The sequence below is a fragment of the Cheilinus undulatus genome, linkage group 9 (genome assembly GCF_018320785.1).
Source record: "Cheilinus undulatus linkage group 9, ASM1832078v1, whole genome shotgun sequence".
In the NCBI taxonomy this organism is placed as follows: domain Eukaryota; kingdom Metazoa; phylum Chordata; class Actinopteri; order Labriformes; family Labridae; genus Cheilinus; species Cheilinus undulatus.
This window is the reverse complement of record NC_054873.1, coordinates 18425703-18440407: the sequence shown is the minus strand read 5'-3', so window position 1 is coordinate 18440407 and position 14705 is coordinate 18425703. Positions and strand designations below refer to the sequence as shown.

At 40.0% G+C, this 14705-nt stretch overlaps 1 protein-coding gene across 3 annotated transcripts in view; it reads right to left on the bottom strand.

Annotated features, from left to right (window-relative positions):
- LOC121514640 (cyclin-dependent kinase 17-like) overlaps positions 1 to 14705 on the bottom strand; it is a 65850-nt gene that overhangs the window by 44805 nt on the left and 6340 nt on the right. The window contains exons 1-2 of one of the 3 annotated variants that reach the window (XM_041794849.1): positions 14060 to 14104; positions 11009 to 11115 (exon numbers count right to left, since the gene is read on the bottom strand). The exons of 1 other annotated variant lie outside the window; for it this stretch is intronic. In XM_041794849.1, coding sequence (XP_041650783.1) covers positions 11009 to 11115; positions 14060 to 14101 — 149 coding nt within the window. In that variant the 5' untranslated portion in view covers positions 14102 to 14104. Of the gene's footprint in view, positions 1 to 11008; positions 11116 to 14059; positions 14105 to 14705 lie in introns of those variants that run through there. One more of the 3 variants, XM_041794852.1, reaches the window with a different exon arrangement.

Here is a 14705-nt window from a genome sequence, read left to right as displayed (position 1 = left end):
TATTTGTGCTATGGATTAAAATGCATCACCTTTGGCTTCATGTTTGTTTTTTTCTGAACATTTAACTGTAAAAAAATAGGAAGATTAGTCAAAATTAACATATTTTAAATCTGAGTCCCTGAACAAAAAAAATCACTACTCATGTGTTTACAATCATGAAGTAAGCAATAATCAGGATTATTCAGAGATTAACCAACAGTCCATACAGTGCTGGCTTTTGCAGTCAATCTCTTTCCCGTTTCCATGGTAATATCAAGAATCTCCTCTTTATTTATGACTGTGTATGAAGGGGACATGAGGGGGCACATTAACATCTTATAAATAACCGGTATATGACCTACAATCCTGCAGACGCTGGACACAAATCACTTTCTGAATGTTCCATGGAAATTCAATGAAACCATTACAGAGGAGGGGAAGTGTGTGTCTACTGTGCACAGTATTCGCTGGCCCAAGTTCCTGCTCTGGGATCGAGTGTGGAGCTTTGGACATGATCCCTGCACAGAGCCTTATCCCTGCTCCCATAAGTAGGCCGGTCTGAGGTCTGAGCTCCAGAGCTGCTGGGAGGTGGCCATGGGGGAGGAGGAGGGAGAGAGAGAGAGAGAGAGAGAGAGAGAGAGAGAGAGAGAGAGAGAGAGAGAGAGAGAGGAGACGAGAGAGAGAGAGAGGGGAGAGGAAATGTGGGGTTGAAGTGGAGGGGTCCGAGCCCTGCACAGATTCAGGATTTGTTTCCATGGCAACCCTGCTGCTTTTTCCATGCTGGAAATGCAAAGCACGGCAGGAGGCTGCATGCATGCTGATTCCCGTCTCACTCCATCTCACAACCTATAGCAACCCCTCCCCCTTTCTCCTGACTACGCCTACATTACAGCCATCAATACTCATCTTAACATGTCTCTCACCTCACAGACAAACCTTTATACCTGAAGCTGTAAGATAAATTACATTTTCTACCTCTGTTTTCCTGCAGCAGTCTGCAGGAGCTTGTTGCAGGGGAAACTGCAAAGGAGGAGGGGGTGGAGGCATTATAGATGCTGCAGTAGTGACACCACACCATTGCTTCATATGGATTCTGTCATTTCCTGCTGCAGCCGCCAGCCAACAGTGACTGTGCTCATGATGGAGAACAGAGGGCTGCTAAAAGGGCAAGGCCAGAGTTCCTGCTGTGAAGTACCACCAACCCCCTGCGGCAGCCCCCTCAATGCCAGACTAGAGCTCCCCACGCCGCCATCGCTGCAGGAGTCTGTGCAATTGTCCCACTTAGGGTTGTCAGTGTAACAGATTTTTAAACTTTGAAAAAATTCAAGTAGGGATACACGGATGCACCATGAAATCAATACAAAATGCTGGGTTTACATTGGAATTTGTTCATGATTTGATTTTGTAATTTTGTTCAAATGTAAAAATGTAAAGAAAAGGATTTTTCAATTAAATTCAGCACTGCAGAAAAATAGTGTGCTACAAATAGTATCCAAGTATTCATAATAAGGGGCTGACTGATTATCAACCTAGCCGATTATCTGAGCCCATGTTAGGCATGTGGTGGATTATCTGTAATGACATTTTTTTCATTGCTCTCCACTAAAATCAATCAATTAAAAAGTGTACTGCTTTGGCTCTGCTGTGAGGTGTCTTTCCCTCTGGCTTTGTTTTACTCTTCATGGTCTCACTTAATGTCCCACTCACAACACTATCTTATTGACTAAATTAATTTAATTCTAATTACTAGCCAATTAACACTGAGACATCGGTGCTGCTGACAAAGTGAACATATGGCATCACTTCCTGTTTTTCTGCAGCTACAGTCAACAGGCTAGGTATAAATTGTTCATTGCTCCAAAGACCGCCAAAGACCTGGCTCAGAGGGGAAAAAAAGGTTGGGAACCACTTGATGTAGATTAATAATACAAAACCAAACTCTATATCTAAAGAAAACGAACTCCATTCACCAATAATCAGACTGTGGACTCTCAAAACTGTGTTTATGTTAAGTTTGATTGGTAGGGGATTGGGATCAATAAAGTATTTATCTAATCAAATCGAATCAAATCTAATATATACAGAGGATTTAGTGCTGATCCAACTAGTTTCACTGCTGATCTTTGTTTGTTTTAATTCATATCATCCCCAGTCTCTGTCTGTCCTTTACAAGTCCAAAACTAGGGCTGAACGATTTGCAAAAATAATCTAATTCCCCCCCCCCAAATATGGCAATTTCATATATGATTATTCTTGGGTTAATCTTATGTATTTTCAACAAATTCAAGCAATAAATAATTCCATAAATAAGACCATTTGTATTGAAAAAAATTGAATTATTTCCAAAGCAATTAATAGATGGTAGCATGAATCTGAATATGGGGTGCAACAAGCTTTAAACTATAGAGGAGGCGGCTGGGGTGGGGGAGGTGAGGCTGACTACCTGGGGTATGATATTCATGAAGTAATGCAAGGCTTCATCAGTTTTAGATAGAATGAGCTAAATATTTTTGTTCGTATTGCAAATGTGATGTCATTTGCTTTGTTTAAGGGCATTATTATTTTTGTGTCATTCATTTTGATTAAAAAGGCATACAAAAAACACAAAAAAGGAGGAATTTTGGAAACCATTATAAAAAAATGACACTTGAATGTTTGCATAATGTGCATAAAATCTCTGTCACTGCAGAAAAACTGGTATTTTGACACATTGAAGTTGAAGAAATATTGCAACTTCTGCAATTTGAAAATTGCAGCAGGCCATATTAAGATTTAACCTAAGTTGCGATTAATCGCCCAGCCCTATACAAAACACACTAGTGCCAATACGTTGTATCACATCATATGAAGCGCCTCAATTGCTGTCCCCAGCACACACCAGCAGCAGCCCTTCAAGAGTCCAATTCCCCACCAGCCGCTGCTGGGTAAGATATTCAGTAGCAGAGCTGACAGCCCACTGGGGGCTTGCCTTCCCACCTCACCGGGCAAGTAAAAAAAAAAACCCATAGGAGCAGCAGTTTAAAAAAAAAAAAAAGGCCTTTTTGATGGTTTTAGTGTAGTAGTTGTAGTTTCAGTTAGCTCTCTTAAGTTAAGGCTGCTGTTTCGTTCAAGTGACAATCCAGCTTTCCTCCTACACAACAGAATATCTAGTTGCAAACGCGAGCATGCACGCCTAGAATTCATCCAAGCAGCATCTCTGCATAGCTCACACCAGAGGAAAACCTGACAAGATAATCTTTAGAACCATAAAACAAATCAAGACAGGATGTGGAGAATTCAGCCCCAAATCTCTATGCAGTGCTTTAGCCCCACTCATGCTAGAGTGACCAATAACACCACAGCCACCATCACTGCCCCAGGGTGACTGCTGTCTGGGCCACCCGCAGAAACAGGAAAAAACAAGGTCACAACCTCTCTGTTACCCCTGCGGGGTGAAGTTAACCACCTAACGCCCACGCCTCCAGGAGAATGGGGGTCCTAGAAAACGTCTGTCCCACTCCCCTCTGGCCTACAGTAGACAGAGAACAAGCGTGACTGTTGGCATGATTCATGGGTGAGCTCAGCCTCGCTCTCTCTAAAGAGCAGCCTTTTCTCATCCTGGCCAAGACAATGAGGACATGAGTGAAGGAGCTGGCTCCATTATGGAGGCCTTATATAAAGGCTGCATTGTGCACAGGAAAAAGTAGGCTGTTTCAAGAGACGCAGGAGGTTATGCTGTGCTGTGCTGCGTGGTGCTGAGCTGAGCTGGGCTGAGCATAACAACCAGCACTTCCCCCGCACTCTGCAGCAGGTGAGGCTTCGCTTCAAGAGCGAGATCTGTTTGAACTTCAACACTCTCAGGCAGGCACCCTGAAAAACTCATCATTTTTGCTTCCCTTCTTCACTCTTTTCCCTCCTCGCTGACACTCACAAATTCCTCATCCTGCTGCTCCCTCTCTCTCGTCACATGTGTCACCTGTGTCTGCAGGGCCGAGAGCTTCTGACAGGCAGGTCAGTGCTCGTTTGTGTGTTTGTGAGACCAGTGTGTGAGAGTGTGGGAACCACAGCAGACACCTCGGCCAGAGCCGGTGGCCGAAGAAAGCCCGGCCAGACCGGTGACGCACAGCCACAGATCTTACAGGCAATAAGATTCAACACTAGCTGATTAACACTGCTGCCATAGTAACAGCAGCCTGACTGACAGGCCTGCTCTCTCCATGGCCCAACAGTCAGACAGCAGAGGAGCAAGTTGAATATTTCAGGTCTGTAGCTGCAGTTCAAAGACAAACTGAGGGTGTACTACAGGAGGAATATTCTTCAAATGACAGTAGAATACATTTATGATCTGTTGTAAAGGAGTGTCAAGGCTCAAAATTTACTTAAAGGGTTAACTAATATTGATGATTCACATAAAAGAATGAAAGCAAAAATACTGGGTTCAGCAAAAATTTGACTAAAAATACAAAGCTTAATAGTTCCAGCTGCTTAAATGTGAACATTTACTTCTTATTTTCAATCAAAGACTACAGCATATTGGATATTTACAGCTTTAAGACTACTAGATGGGAAAAAAGAGACATCTGATGACATTATTGTGTCTTTAAATATAGTTTGTAGCTTTTTATAGGCAGACAGAATGATTCATATAAAGAACACTAAGCCTGTAGAGAAAATTATTGTGGGGATTCAGCCATAATATACATCCTTACTTTTATCCCAGGGCTCAGTTTCACATCTTCACATCTTTCAGATCTTCTGACCAAATTGAAAGGCCTTACATGAGAACCTACAGAGAAACTATTACACAGGACAGATGCTACATATTTCTCTAGAAAAGCGGTGGGAGAGAGCAGACAACTGCCAGGGCCTTTTTTGTTTGCTAAATCCAGATATTCAGCTTTCTGGCATCAACTGTTTCAGATCTGAATCAGAATCAGTAAAACTTGCCTCACAGGAAAATCCAGGCATTACAGTTGTTCTGACACAACACATCAGAAGGAAGTATGGGAATTCAAAAAGAAATATGACTAAACAAGAAAAATAAATATGATTTTTTTTAAGTAGAAGTGCAAAGTACTGAAGAAATGAAGCTATGTGTATCTGCTGGGGTGATGTTAACTATCTCACCATAAATGTAAAGAAAACCGAGGAGACGGTGCTCGACCCTTGTTCAGTTGGTGATCTTACCCCACTGCTAATCCATGATGAAAAAATCAAGCAGGTCAGCTCTTACAACTGTCTTATAGCAGAGTTTGTTGACTAGTTTAGAATTTCCCATTATAAGAAAGTAAGAATTGATGGGGGGTTCTTGGTCCAAATGCAGCTCTTCTGACCCTCAGAGAGATGATCTGTAAATCTTCTGGTCACAGACAGGAATGACTACCTGTGGGGCATCATGGTGGAATCGCTCTTTCACTAAATGTGCTCCAATCCATGGAGGGGGTGAAGACACCCAAGATGACATGAAGCATAAAGCCTGATTTATGCTTCTGTGTTAAAGCCATGCCATAGCCGAGGGGTTCACAAACTTTTCACCCTGCAACCACCCCAAAATAAAGGCGACAAAGACTGGGACCACCACCACACCTGAAGGTGGTTGAAGTATAGCTGAAAACAGAGAGAGATCTGCATTCTTTGTGGGAGAAACAGGTGGTCAGAACTAGGGGTGTAAAGGTACGCGTATTCGTACCGTACCGATTAGGTACGGTACGAATACGCGTACAGTACAGCACAGATGTGTACCGAATGAATACATGTGGAACGAAGCTCATACCAAAAAAAAGCGTTTGAAACGCTCCACTCAAACTACAACGTCACTGTAAAGAGGAAGATCAACAAAAAGTCTCACCAGCCACTTATGAATTTCCTATTCTTTAAGACAGTTTTAAGTATAACACTGGTGCTCTGGCTCTGTGAATCAAATTAATTTAACCTTCAAATGTCAGCCTTGGAGGGGGGAGAGAGAGGACTCCATCATGTCTGCAGCTACGTCATAGGTGAAGTTATCCTCAGATTTCACATGGCTCTAACCTCTTTACCTGCCTAGATGGGCTATGAAAAGTTCTCCCAAACTTTGTAGTAGGTCCCACTGGTTAAAAAAGTAATCCAGTGCTGAAGTCCGTGTTAAAATCGGCAGGATGGACGTTAATTTGTATATTTAACAAGCTAACTCGCAGTTGTGTGATGATGCGTTCAAGTTAGCTGGGAAATTGTAGTGTTTAAGAATGGGTATATATGACAATTAAGAAAAACCTAGTAAATAAAAGATTATTTATTTATGTAATTTTTTCAGCCTATTAATTTTAATACAATTTAATTTAATCTAAAAAAATTAAAAATTAAATTTTATTTATTCTTCAACTACCGAAAACGTACCGAACCATGACTTCAAAACCAAGGCACGTATCGAACCGAAATTTTTCTGTACCGTTAGACCCCTAATCAGAACAAACCGTTATTTTAAGTCTTTCAATCCTTCTGCCATCAGGCTGTTAAACCTTGATAGTAGTCTCATGGACTGATAGCTTTGTATCATTGTGTTTTTCCTTGTTTGGCGCTGAACCACATGGTGGTTAGAACTGTGTTCTTATGCTGGTGGCTCGTTCATACATTTTATGAATATGAACTTATAACGTAATCTGTAATGCACATTTGGGTATCTTATTTATGTTCTCTTTTATCTGCTGCTGTTCTTAAATGTGCATTATAATCTGCCTGACCCTGGGTGTGTCATTACTAAAAGGGTCACATGAGGGTCGATGTGTCAATGAGCATCTCTGTCAATGTACTGACTTTTTATTTGATACTGTCTCTGACATTATCTGGTTGCTGTTTGGGAATGTATGTATAGTCTGGGTAGACTGCAAAAACTGAATTGCCCTTTGGGATAAATAAAGTTGTCTAAATATAAATCTAAATAGTGATGCACATTTAAGAAAGGTTGTGTTCGCACTAATATTCTAAGGATTTTTTAAAAATTCTTTGATTTCAGCAAACATCTCACCAAATAAGCATGTTTTTAATTTACATTTGACTAATTTTATGCATATATTTCTATAAAAATCTGTTAAAAAAATACAATTTGAAATCATTTAAAAATATTCTTTGTTTTTTTGGAAGGCATCTGGCAACCTCCTCCCAGTGTCTTTTGACCCCATATGCACTCAACCTCAGACCACAAGCTCTGTGATTAACTACTGGTTAGCACTGGTGACTGCCAGTCTCTGAGAACATTTACCAGCATTCTGTATGAGATAAATAGCTGCAGATGGTACGAGTCACATCTACTCGCCAACACCCAAAAATACGAGACATGCATTTCCTCACTTGTGGTCATATGAGTGAAAAAACAAGGGATGGGAACTGATATCAAGATTGATATCGATGCCATTACTGATTCTTCTCATCAATTCAATTCTTGATCAGCCCTTGTCAAATACTTCTGTGAAATTTCTTCTTTTTACTGTCAACAAGTCAAATTTTATTGGGTATTTTTTCTGTCTGAACACTGAACAAGACATATGCCACCTTCAGTGAGAGTCAATGACAAACACACTTTAATTACAGGCCAAGGTTATAACAGTTTTGGATTTTTCATTAGTTTTCATTTTTATTTAGTTTTTACCTTTTGTTTTGAGTTTCAGTTCAGTTTTAATTAGTTTTTAATGCTGTTTTTTTAGTTCAGTTTAATTTTTTTTTTGCTAAAATCGTTAGTTTTAGTTTTGCCGGCAATGTGGGATACCTGCCAGGTGCAATATCCAAAAGGCTCTTCACCTTTCACTGTAATTATTCAATTTTAATGTTGGTATACTACTCAAGACCAAAAATTACCATTGTGTGAAGTCGTCTTTAAGCAAATCAGGTAGTTTTACTCTCTCCAGGCTTGGGTGTTCATGTCAGTCAGTATGCTAGTATCAAAGACTACACCTTAAGAGATTTTGTCTCTAATTATATTTCATTTTAGTTAGTTTTTTAAACACACAAAACAGTTTTACTTGGTTTATGTTTAATTGGTAAAGCTTTGTTTTTATTTAGTTTCAGTTAACTAAAATGATTTTTACATTATAGTTTTAGTTATTTAGTTAGTTTTAGTTAACTATAATAACCTTGTTACAGGCTATAATTAACAGTTTAGATACCTAAAAATGTTAAATATAAAGTGTTTGGGAGATCGTGATAAAACAGGAAAAAAAAATCTCTTTTTTGTTGGCAATATCTCAGTTTAAACAAACTGCTCTGTAGATCTTTAATCTCCTAAACATGTATTACAAAACAATACTACTGCTCAATTTCTTTAAAAGCTAAAACCTTAAAATAATATCTGGTCTATGGATCGTAGATCTCTGGATGTATAAAAATAAAATGAAAACTTGTAAACAATTCATATTTTTTGTAAAAATATGCATGTGTTCCATGAAATCACTATTCCACAGACGTTGCACATCTATACGGTAATCATTAATAGTAAATCTAAATGATGTCCATAGATTGAACCAATTGGAACCAGTACTCAACTGGAATTAGTTCTCGATTCCTATCCCTAGAGGAAATACAGAAAATGAGCCGTTGCTCAATTTTTGTAAGTTCCAACTCCAACAGATATACATCTCTGGTTTCAGCTGCCATTGATTTCTGTAAACAAACAAGCAGGAAATGTAGCAATGGGACCAAGAACTGACATAAAAATTGCACTGCCTAGCATTGTTTGGCCCAAATATTGCACAGCAACACGTATGTAGTGCTCACAGCCACATAGGCAACTATGGCATTGACGCAATGCAGAAGCTTAAGCCAGGTTTTTAGACTACTTCCTCTTCAGAGCATCCAACTACACACAACACCATTGTCCATGGATTTAATAATAATGAAATTAGTACTTTTTACTGTTGAAGCTACAATGACTGTATCATAGCAGTTGTAAATAGCTGTTTTGTGACATCGTCCAAGCACAAATCTCTCTTAAATATAGCTATAACAGTGAGAGCATTTCATTGTAATAATGAAAGGACTCTGACAACTGTTCATGAAGTTAAGATATGAAACTTTAATTTTAATTTCAATGTCACTGAGGTTAAATTTGTCTTGTAACCAGATTCAGTGTGGAAAATAAAGAGAAAAGGGCACAGGGCGAGGGAAATGAAATCATAGTTAAATATAAAACACCAGCAACCACTGAGTTTAAAGGGGAAATAACCACATTTTTTGGGGGCTGAGGATAATAAAACTTGTTCATGTTGTTAGATCTGACCTTTGGTAGTCTAAATCTCAGTGCGTAGCATGCTTTATGGGGATTTTGATGCTAATTCGCTTATTCGTGCAAACGCTCTCACTGATTGCAGGAAGTTGCCTTGCGTGCCGACCTGACCAGCAGAAATAATTCGGGTTTAGTGTTCAGCATGTAGACAGGAGGAGGTGGCACTGACAACCCTGTGATCAACCCTCTCTGCCGCCTTAATCTACGTGCACAATGTGTGCCTGCTATAGCATTAGCTGTAAACAACACAAGTGTCCTCATCTATCTTTAAAGATACATAATTTGAAAAAATCCCCACACAGAAGTAATTCAGAGTTTCTTAGTATAAACATGTCAGGAAAAATTAAACTGTGACTATGAAATAAAGCTCAGGATTTAAGTGAAAAGGATATATCTTAAGCACCACTTACTCTTCACATGATAACACTGTTTATGAATGGGATGAAAGGCGTGCATGAATAGTGGCAGATAAGCCTTGTGGACCCAGCTGGGTTCAGAGCAGGGCGCTGAGATCAATAGATATACTCTGATGTTATCAGACATGCAGCCGACTACTGTCACTCCAAACTAATACTTTTTTTTATCCTACTTTAGGGAAATCATCCAAGCTTTGTGGTTATGTATCTTTCCTTGAAACAAAGGGGAACAAATAGAGTTTACAGCTGCAAACCCCTCTCCCCCTGTACGTATCTAGATCTGCTGATAGAGTTCATTTATTTTGAATAACAGGCAGGGCCACTATCACACACTCCTCTTTGGCTCATTACAGAGATAATCACCCCGGTGTGGACTCATCTGATCGGAGCCTGAGTCAAGTCACCTGGCGTCCGTTTGTAAGTGGGGCATTAGCATCAGAGAGGGCGACAATTAGCCGCACCCCCCTGGCCTGTCTGAGCAGCAGCAGGTCCCGCAGGCCTTTCATGGCTGTTTAAAGGGAACGACGGGCCATAGTGCTATCTAACTGAGGGCAGACGGCAGAAGGGGGGTTATCAGAATATCGGTTTCCATATCAAACAGCAAACACTAACGGCTCTTAGTAGCCTTTGTAGCGGTTTCAGAGAGTCTGCATGCCAGCCACTGTTACAACAAACACTGCAGGGTGTTTCTGTGTTTGGAAGGGGCTGCTTTTAGGTACCAATTCATTAATCAAGTGCTTTTTTCCTTTTCTTCAGGTAGCAAAATGATTTATCTGAAGAACCACCCTCCAATGACACAAGCTAATCACATTTTTGCATCTCTACAGTACACTCAGAAATCTGACTAGTAAAAAAGCTTGGGAATGTTTAATGTTTCTGCATTTCTACTGATTTTGTTACTGTCATACCTTAGAAAATTTTTAAAAATGTGTGTGGGTTAACTAAAACACTGATAGGAGGCACCCTGAGAGAATTAAGAAGGGAATGTATTTTATCCTGCTCCCCAAAACCCTCATTTAAACACAGCAAAATGCCTCCTTTGGATTAAAGTGTGTGGAAGACCGCACAATGAGGATCAACAAGTGTTTTCATTTGCTCTGAAGTAAAGCAACATAGTGTTAAGTTTGCAGCAAAGAGGCAAATTATGGCAGTGACATCATGTAGGACATACTGATGCAGCAAACCTTGACACGCGCGACACACGCAAGCAGCAAAACACGCTCCCAGTCTTAAACGGGTGTAAGGACTGTAAAGGTGTTTAAAACACACTATAAAACAACACATATGAGGAATAAAAGCATTGTAAAAATAACACAATAAAACAATAAAGCTCCATAAACAGGAACAATATAAATGTCAGAGCGTCCAACTCAAATGGTACCTGAAGACAGCCACAGCTGCGCAGTTGTGGAGCAGCCACCGTAAATGCTCTGTCACTTCAGATTTCCAGTCTGCACCTTGAGAATCTGGTTTGATGACTGCTGTGCTCTGAAAGGAGAATTTAGGTGCTACAACTCAAACATAGAAAACTGTGCCAAACCATAAACAAGCCTGATTAATGACTAAGAATAAGGGATGTATCATAGTATCTGAGTGATAATGGTATCAGCTAGGGATATAACGGTATACAAAATCTCATGGTACGATATTATCTCAGTCAAAAGTTCACGGTACGGTTTTAATTTCAGTATAAGAAAAAAAACAAATGAAGACTTAAGAAAAGGTGAAGTCGAAATGTATTTGTAACAACAACTGCACCTATATCAAATATTACAATACGTGCATAAGGCTTAAAATGCTTAGTTATACTTTGGCTCAACTGTTTACTAACTGTTGGTCCATGTTGTAGGGAAGTGGGATTGTGAATGCTTCCTTAAAGTCTTCCTGCCTGGCCTGCAAATCTTTCTGGGGTTAGTATTTGCCAAGTGGCTCCTCATACTACTCATATTCCCCATCAAGTGTGTCTACATACTGTGTTTTCTTTCTCCTTTTTCAACACAGACCAAAATGCCTCCACAAGTCAGATTTAAAAGTCAGTGGAGCTTCTACAATCTCAAAAACTTGTCACTCACTTCTCCCTCGACACTTGTAGCATCCACCATTTTCACACTGTTAAAGGTAATGGGTATGTAAAATTAGATGGTAACTGTAGTTTCCACTTCCCTTTCATGTGCTCCACTAAGGTCAATATCAGGTGCCTATGACTTCAACTTGAGATGGCGTGGCTATCAACACAAGTAAGAGTATTGTTTAATTTATCTTAATATCATATCAAAGTTTAAATTCTGATATTGCAATAAAACTAATACATGCAAAAAAAGCATTGTTTATCAGGGCACATTTAAAACAATCTTGGGAGCGCAGATGGTCGAGTGGTTTAAGGCGCTACCCATGTACGCGGGCGGCCCGGGTTGGAATCCGGCCTGTGGCCCTTTGCCCCAAGTCACCCCCCACTCTCTTCCTGTTTTCAAGTACATCCACTGTCCTTCCTCTATCAAATAAAGGCATGAAAAGGCCCCAAAACAAATCTTAAAGAAAAAAAAAACAATCTTAGCTAACAACAAATATGAGGAATAAAAGAATTATAAAGATGATAAAATAGTTCATGCAGGACATGGTAGTAATATGCCCAGCCATATCAGCTGACTGCCAGCTGATCCCAATAATCGCCTCCCAGCTTCCATAGCCAATCACAGCTCTTTTTCTCAACACAGGAGAGTATTTTAATATGGCATACTTCTCGCTAATCCTTGCCTGCTCTAATGCTGATGCACCAAGGTGCTGCTGCTTGCAAAGCTTAACCCCCTCCACCCCAGCCTCCTCCTTTATACCATAAAGCTAAATCTGTAAATCCATTTAGCAATAAAACGGTTAGATGTAGGATTAAAGTGCTCCTGAATTAACGGTTTATGTGTTTTTTTTAATTCATCTTTAAACTTTAAAGTGTGTTTTAGGGACTGAAGTTTTAGGTCTGAACTTACATATCAGTATCAACATTGGTATCAGGTAAAAGGAATTTGTACATATTGGCAAAATGGCATATCAGATATAGGCAAAAATCCAATACTGTGCATCCCTACTTAGACTCAGAACTGTAATCTATTAATTAGCGTGGTCGCATATTTTATGAATTTCTTCATATTCAATTCAATTTCTCTGTGTTAACTGTGCAACTTCAGACTACATCAGGGGAAAAGTGTCAACCCTGCTGCGTTTTCTTTCCTTTTGGTAATTAACAGTTTCTCTCTTACTTGCATGAATTAATTAATTGCTACCTGATAGTGCCATTATGAAGAGGCTTCCTGTTGAGATGTTTTCTACTTTCTCAGTGATAAAAAAACTTCTGAGTAGAAGTTCAGTGAGTTCAGTGGGCTGTTAAGTTCAGCTAATTAAAAAAAAAGCACAGAGAGACTTAACATGTTTTTATAACACATGAGAGAACTTAATAATGAATATCTCAGCACCCCTAAAATACATGTAGCTATTCTGGCTGTAATAATGTCGGTCTGGGTGAAGGTGTGTCTTCCAGACCAGACAAGTGTTGAGACAGCTTCTGAAAATCCTGCCAAGAACGACAGGAAAACAGGCAATATTAGTCTATCACCTGTTTGAGACATGAATACTACAGATGACGACCTAGATATGTGGTGTAAGTTATTACTGTAATCACACTGCTTCTTTGGCCAGCTGGCTCCACAACTCTTCCAGACCCAGATAGAGAATCTGGGAGTGGAGGCGGTCAAACCTAGAAGCAGTAGCATTTGTCTTACGGGGTTGGGGAGTGCATATGAGAGGCCTGAGCTGCTTTCTGGAGCCAGAGCTGTTGTGTTAATGTATCAGAGAAAAGAGGAAGAGTTTGTATTCATGGCTATCTATAGACAGGAGTGGTGCCTGTGACATAGCAGCTGCTCCCAAGAGAGCTGTGACACATTAACCTTCAGCCAGCTGTCCTGGCCCGCCGCTTAAACATGAGCTCACTTCTTGTATTAGCATTTAACTTTAGTGAGGGGTTTAAAAATCACCTAAAAAGTCTGTGGAGTTTGGTTTAATTTTAGGTGTTTATGACAAAAAGTTAAGATTTAGTCACTGTCAAAATGCACACCTACTTGTTTTAGTAATTCAGCTTACAAGTGAGTTAAAAAACGCATAAAAATTCAGTGAGGTTGACTATTATCCTAAAGTCTGTAAATGTACACAAACACTATCATTTAAACATCTATAGACTATACTTTCATTCACACACACCCTTACATACAAGACCATCATCTGATCTGCGCTGGGACTCGAGGGATCAGCGCCGCGTGGCTACAGCTGTTTCACGGCGTGTCATGTTACCCTGCCACCACCATCCCCTAGGCCTTCACCAAGGGAACGACCCCACCTCAACCAACACACACGGGCAACAGTGTCCTCACAACAGCTCCCGACTGACCTGCAGGTAATGGGCCAGCTCAACACGAGGTATTTCCAGCATGCAGCTCCTCCTGAAGCTCCTGTGATGATACGCGCTTTGTCAGGAAGTTTACCAACAGTTGTGGTTGTCAAACTGTAAGCTTCTTACAGGAAATGGTAGACAGAAAGTGCTTTGACAGCTCTATGATTCAGGCTTCAGGAAAACAACAAAAACTGTAAACAGTGAAGAGCAGAACAGGGAATCAAACTTCAGTGTGTCCTGACCAAAACAGCTGCACAGCTCAATTCTGACACTGACTGCTTGTTTCATGCCCGTTCTTTTGATCAAGCGGTTTCTGGATGATATTTTTGACGTTTAATGAAAAAAAGTTGTTATGTGGCTACAAAATTTGAGTCATTAGGTTTCTACAGCCAACAAAAATTGGCCGTGTAGAACTTTAATCTTCCTTAAAAATTAAGTGCTTTTGTTGCAAGCACTGAGCATGTGTAACAACATTGATTATGAGAGAAATGGACCAGCTGTTGTGACAAATCTGAGGCAGTCAACAGCTATCAGCAGAATCACATCATAATGATATGATCCTATGTTGTCAACACTTGAAATAACAAGTGGATAAAGCAATTACTCTCTCAGTAAAGCACTAATACAGAACTGTTTCGGCAGT